The 3,838-nt window shown below is 41.6% G+C and overlaps 1 protein-coding gene across 3 annotated transcripts in view; it reads left to right on the top strand.

Moving 5' to 3' along the window:
* The window catches only part of slc2a15a (solute carrier family 2 member 15a), a 21,373-nt gene that overhangs the window by 10,608 nt on the left and 6,927 nt on the right, over nucleotides 1-3,838 (top strand). For all 3 annotated transcript variants that reach the window (XM_015054673.1, XM_015054674.1, XM_015054675.1), the window contains exons 7-9: nucleotides 1,122-1,309; nucleotides 2,753-2,863; nucleotides 3,299-3,400. In XM_015054673.1, coding sequence (XP_014910159.1) covers nucleotides 1,122-1,309; nucleotides 2,753-2,863; nucleotides 3,299-3,400 — 401 coding nt within the window. The remainder of the gene's footprint in view (nucleotides 1-1,121; nucleotides 1,310-2,752; nucleotides 2,864-3,298; nucleotides 3,401-3,838) is intronic.

Below are 3,838 nucleotides of genomic sequence, written 5' to 3'. Positions count from 1 at the left end.
CAGATTATTTCAGTAAAACCTTGAGCAACTGGGATCTTGTGAAGTTTTTATAAACACTTTATTTGACTCGGTGTGCATAAGACTGACATGGCACTGTCATAAACATGAAGGAGTCTTCATAAACGTTTACTACTGTCATGATCTGTGTTTCTGCGTATTTATTTTTAAGGGTTTTCTGTGTTCAGTTTCTGTCCTGTGAGTCTCTGTTGTCTCTGCGTCTTCCCCGTTGATTGCTTCCCAGGTGTGTCTAGTTACCTGATTACCCGCCCTGTGTATTTAAGTCCACCTGTTGTCTCTGTCTCTTGTCAAACGTATGTCATTAGTCTGCCTGCCATCACAGTTGAACTGTAAAGTCCTGTGTTGGTTTAGCTCTCTTTTTCAGTCCTTAGTTTTTCAGTAGCTACCAGTAATTAGCTGTGTGCTAACTCTCTGCCGTGCTGTCTGTTCTGGACTGTTGAGCTTTCTTCATTAAATCTATCATCATCTTTATCACAACCTGGGTCTCTGTGTCTCTCCTCACCACCTCGCAACCACCACACCTGACAACTACTCTTGCTATGAAGTGTCATTTGGTAAATAATGACATTTTTAGTGCAAATTTGCATAAAAAGTACATTCAAAGTCTCCATTTTGCATTATTTGGTAAATAATGACACTTTTAATGCAAAGTTGCATTAAAACTTGCATTAAAAGTCCATTAAAATGGTCAACTTTGCATTAAAAATGTCATTATTTACCGATTGACACTTAATCACCGCTGTCGAAAACATTCATAAAAACTCCTTCATCTTTATGACAGCATCATGTCAGTCTTATGAACACCCTGTCAAATAAGTGTTAGATTTTTTTTTAACAGCCTTTAAAAGCTTCTAGACACATCATTCAAAAGATTAAGTACCACAGGAGCTTCAGCCACTGATAAACAAGATAAGACTAAAGACTAAACACCATTACTCTTGACCAAATTTTAACATGGTGATGCCAAAATCAGTAGAAAGGAACAACAGGAGTAAAAAAGTTGATACACTAGTGGAATTTTTCAAGTGTTTGAACTCTGTCTGTTCCTGGTGTTGACTTGATACACGCCGATGTGATTCAGCTCTCTGTCTGCTGCCTTTCAGCTCTGAAATGGTACAGAGCCAAGTGTGACATCCAGGCTGAAATCGAAGAGATGCAGGAGGAACAGCGCTCCCTGTCCTCCGTAGAAACGCTGTCGGTCTGGAGCCTGGTGCTGGACGATTCGGTCCGATGGCAAGTGTTGAGTGTGGTGGTTATCAACATCGGCATGCAGCTATCTGGGATTGATGCTGTAAGTACCAAATGATGGAAGGGACAAAAGGCTCCGTTCACACAGCAGATCCATATCCGACTTCTTCATGGCAGTTTGGACTGCATAATTACAGTCTTTTCACTCCCAAAAAAATCTGATTTGTGCCACTTCCTTATACTGGATAGTTTTCAAAGGGTACAATACAACAACAATCATGTTGTATTTTATCTGGCTTTCAGGTCACTAATGTGAGACATCCATCATAATTCTGCACCATAAGAAACCAGTCAGTAAATAAACACATAAACTGTAGCAGAAAATTATAATTCAGAATCAGTAAGTCTTTATTATCACTATATAGAAGCACAACGAAATGTCATTACAGTACCACCTTTCCAAAGACAAGACTAACGTACAGCACAAGACATAGGAAGACAGGTGCCTCAGCCTGCAGGCTAAGGCGTCCTCCTTTTATTAAATCAGATATGAACAAGATGAGGTGAGAGGTGGAGGTCTCACACTAAATAATACACTACCTCATAGTGTAAAGGAGACAAAAACCTCTGCACAAGAAAAAGCCCCCTCCTTTGTAGACAATGTCATGGAGGCAGTGAGTTGAGGGGCGGTGTGTTTTATATGTGCGTGGATGTGTGTGTTTGCAAGTAAGTAAGCCCATGAACACTCCTCCAGAAGCCCCCCAGCCATGGTCCTTGACAAATGATGGAGCGTTTTATCAGCAGCCTTGGTAGCACTTTGGGTCAAGTCCACAGATGTCATGGGAAGGGTACGAGAGTGGGAGCAGAGTATCTTGTTAGAGTAACATCCAGGAGAATTTGAGCTAGCCCAGCCATCCAAGGCCCAAACACAGGGGGAGACAGTTCAGATAACAATGATCGTTTTGTGTGAGCCCGACTCCGTTAATTCTTGCATCTGCCTCAGAGTCTCACTGGTGCATCTCAATGGCGACTCCCGAAACAGCCAAATTTTTGTTGTCCACTCCCTCCAAGCAAAGCTGGTGACTTCCCCAAAGTTTTCAGGCACAACCACTGCGACTCTCTGAGCGTTCGCTGCTCTGCACGCTCCCTCGTGCACGCTCCCTCGTGCACGCTCCCTCCCCTCGTGCACGCTCCCTCCCTCGTGCACGCTCCCTCGGGCAAGCCTTCAACATCATAGACAGACAATATGGACAGACACTTCCACTTCCCCCAGGAATCCCTTATCCAACTGCATGTGTCCTGTCAGGACAACAACATCAACCTTGTGTGATCACGTACGTGATAGATGTATGTAGGCAGCTGGTCCTCTAATCATCATCCTCATTGTCTTTTTACACCAAATGCACCACATGTTCTGAGTCAGTTTCAAATCTCTACAAGCTGCTTCATCTTTAACTGTTGCACCCATTCTGTACTTTAAAAAGCTATGTGATATTTATCCAACCGGACATTCAGAGTTGAAGTTCCTTTCTGTCTGCCCTGGCAGATCTGGTTCTACACGAACGACATCTTTAAGAACGCCGGCATCCCAGTTCCAGAGATCCAGTATACGACAGCAGGGACAGGAATCATAGAGATCATCGCTGGGCTCATCGGAGTAAGAATACAATAATGAGACATGCTGTGATAGAGCCGGTATGATGACTTCTTTTATGTGTTGTTTCTTTAAGACTTGATTCTCTTGGACGAGTCAGGGAGACTGTGCTGTTTTACATTTCCTACAGACGTTGCTTGTATGAAACCTTTTAAATTTCTTATGGATAAACTGTGTTGGTGAAAAGATAATGAAATCTACATTGAAATACTAGAACATATCAGGGTACGAGTACCTTTTAAATGAGAAAAGCCTCAGTATTTTTTGCTAGATTAGATAGAAACGATATATTCTACTCCTACTTCTAACAACAAGAACAATAGAAACAACTGTAGATAATTTCATTTATAAAAAAGAAAGGCAGCCATTTACCCCGACTGTGTTCTTTTACATATATATGGTATGTAACATGGCTGACACGAGGTGTGTATTTCTTAGTGTTTCACTATAGAGAAGGTGGGAAGGAGGCATCTCATGATTGGGGGTTTCACCATGATGGGGATCTGCAGCGCTGGAATCACATTAGCCCTCATTCTACAGGTGTGTTCACAGAGTCATCTGCACAGCAGTGACCATCCAGCTTTTATGGGTATATTACAAAGAAAACTCTAAATGTGAGAAAAGACCCTACGGATGTTACATGTTATGCTAAACCGAATGTTTTAGTAGAGGCACTACATAGACGTTTTGTTTGAGCGTCCACAGATACCTTCGTTGTGAAAAGCTCAAGGAGACAACATAAGCGCCTCCTTCATGAACATGCCAGGAATTTCTTTGGTTATGATGTTCTATAGTTTTGTTTTTTTTCTTTCCAAAGTTCTAGTTGATATTGCAAAATATATGTGATTTTAAGTTGGAAGCTGGGCATCATCTACATAATTCAGTTCACTTGTAAACATGTTACACCAATTCGTAACACATCAAAGGACTTGGGGTTTGAGAAGACAAGAGTACGCACACAAAAAAAAAAAAAAAAAA

This window comes from Poecilia latipinna, unplaced genomic scaffold (assembly GCF_001443285.1).
Source record: "Poecilia latipinna isolate Pla-1442-1.1 unplaced genomic scaffold, P_latipinna-1.0 Scaffold1270, whole genome shotgun sequence".
NCBI lineage: Eukaryota > Metazoa > Chordata > Actinopteri > Cyprinodontiformes > Poeciliidae > Poecilia > Poecilia latipinna.
Note: the sequence above shows the minus strand (reverse complement) of the source record. Positions and strands in the feature narration are given on the sequence as shown.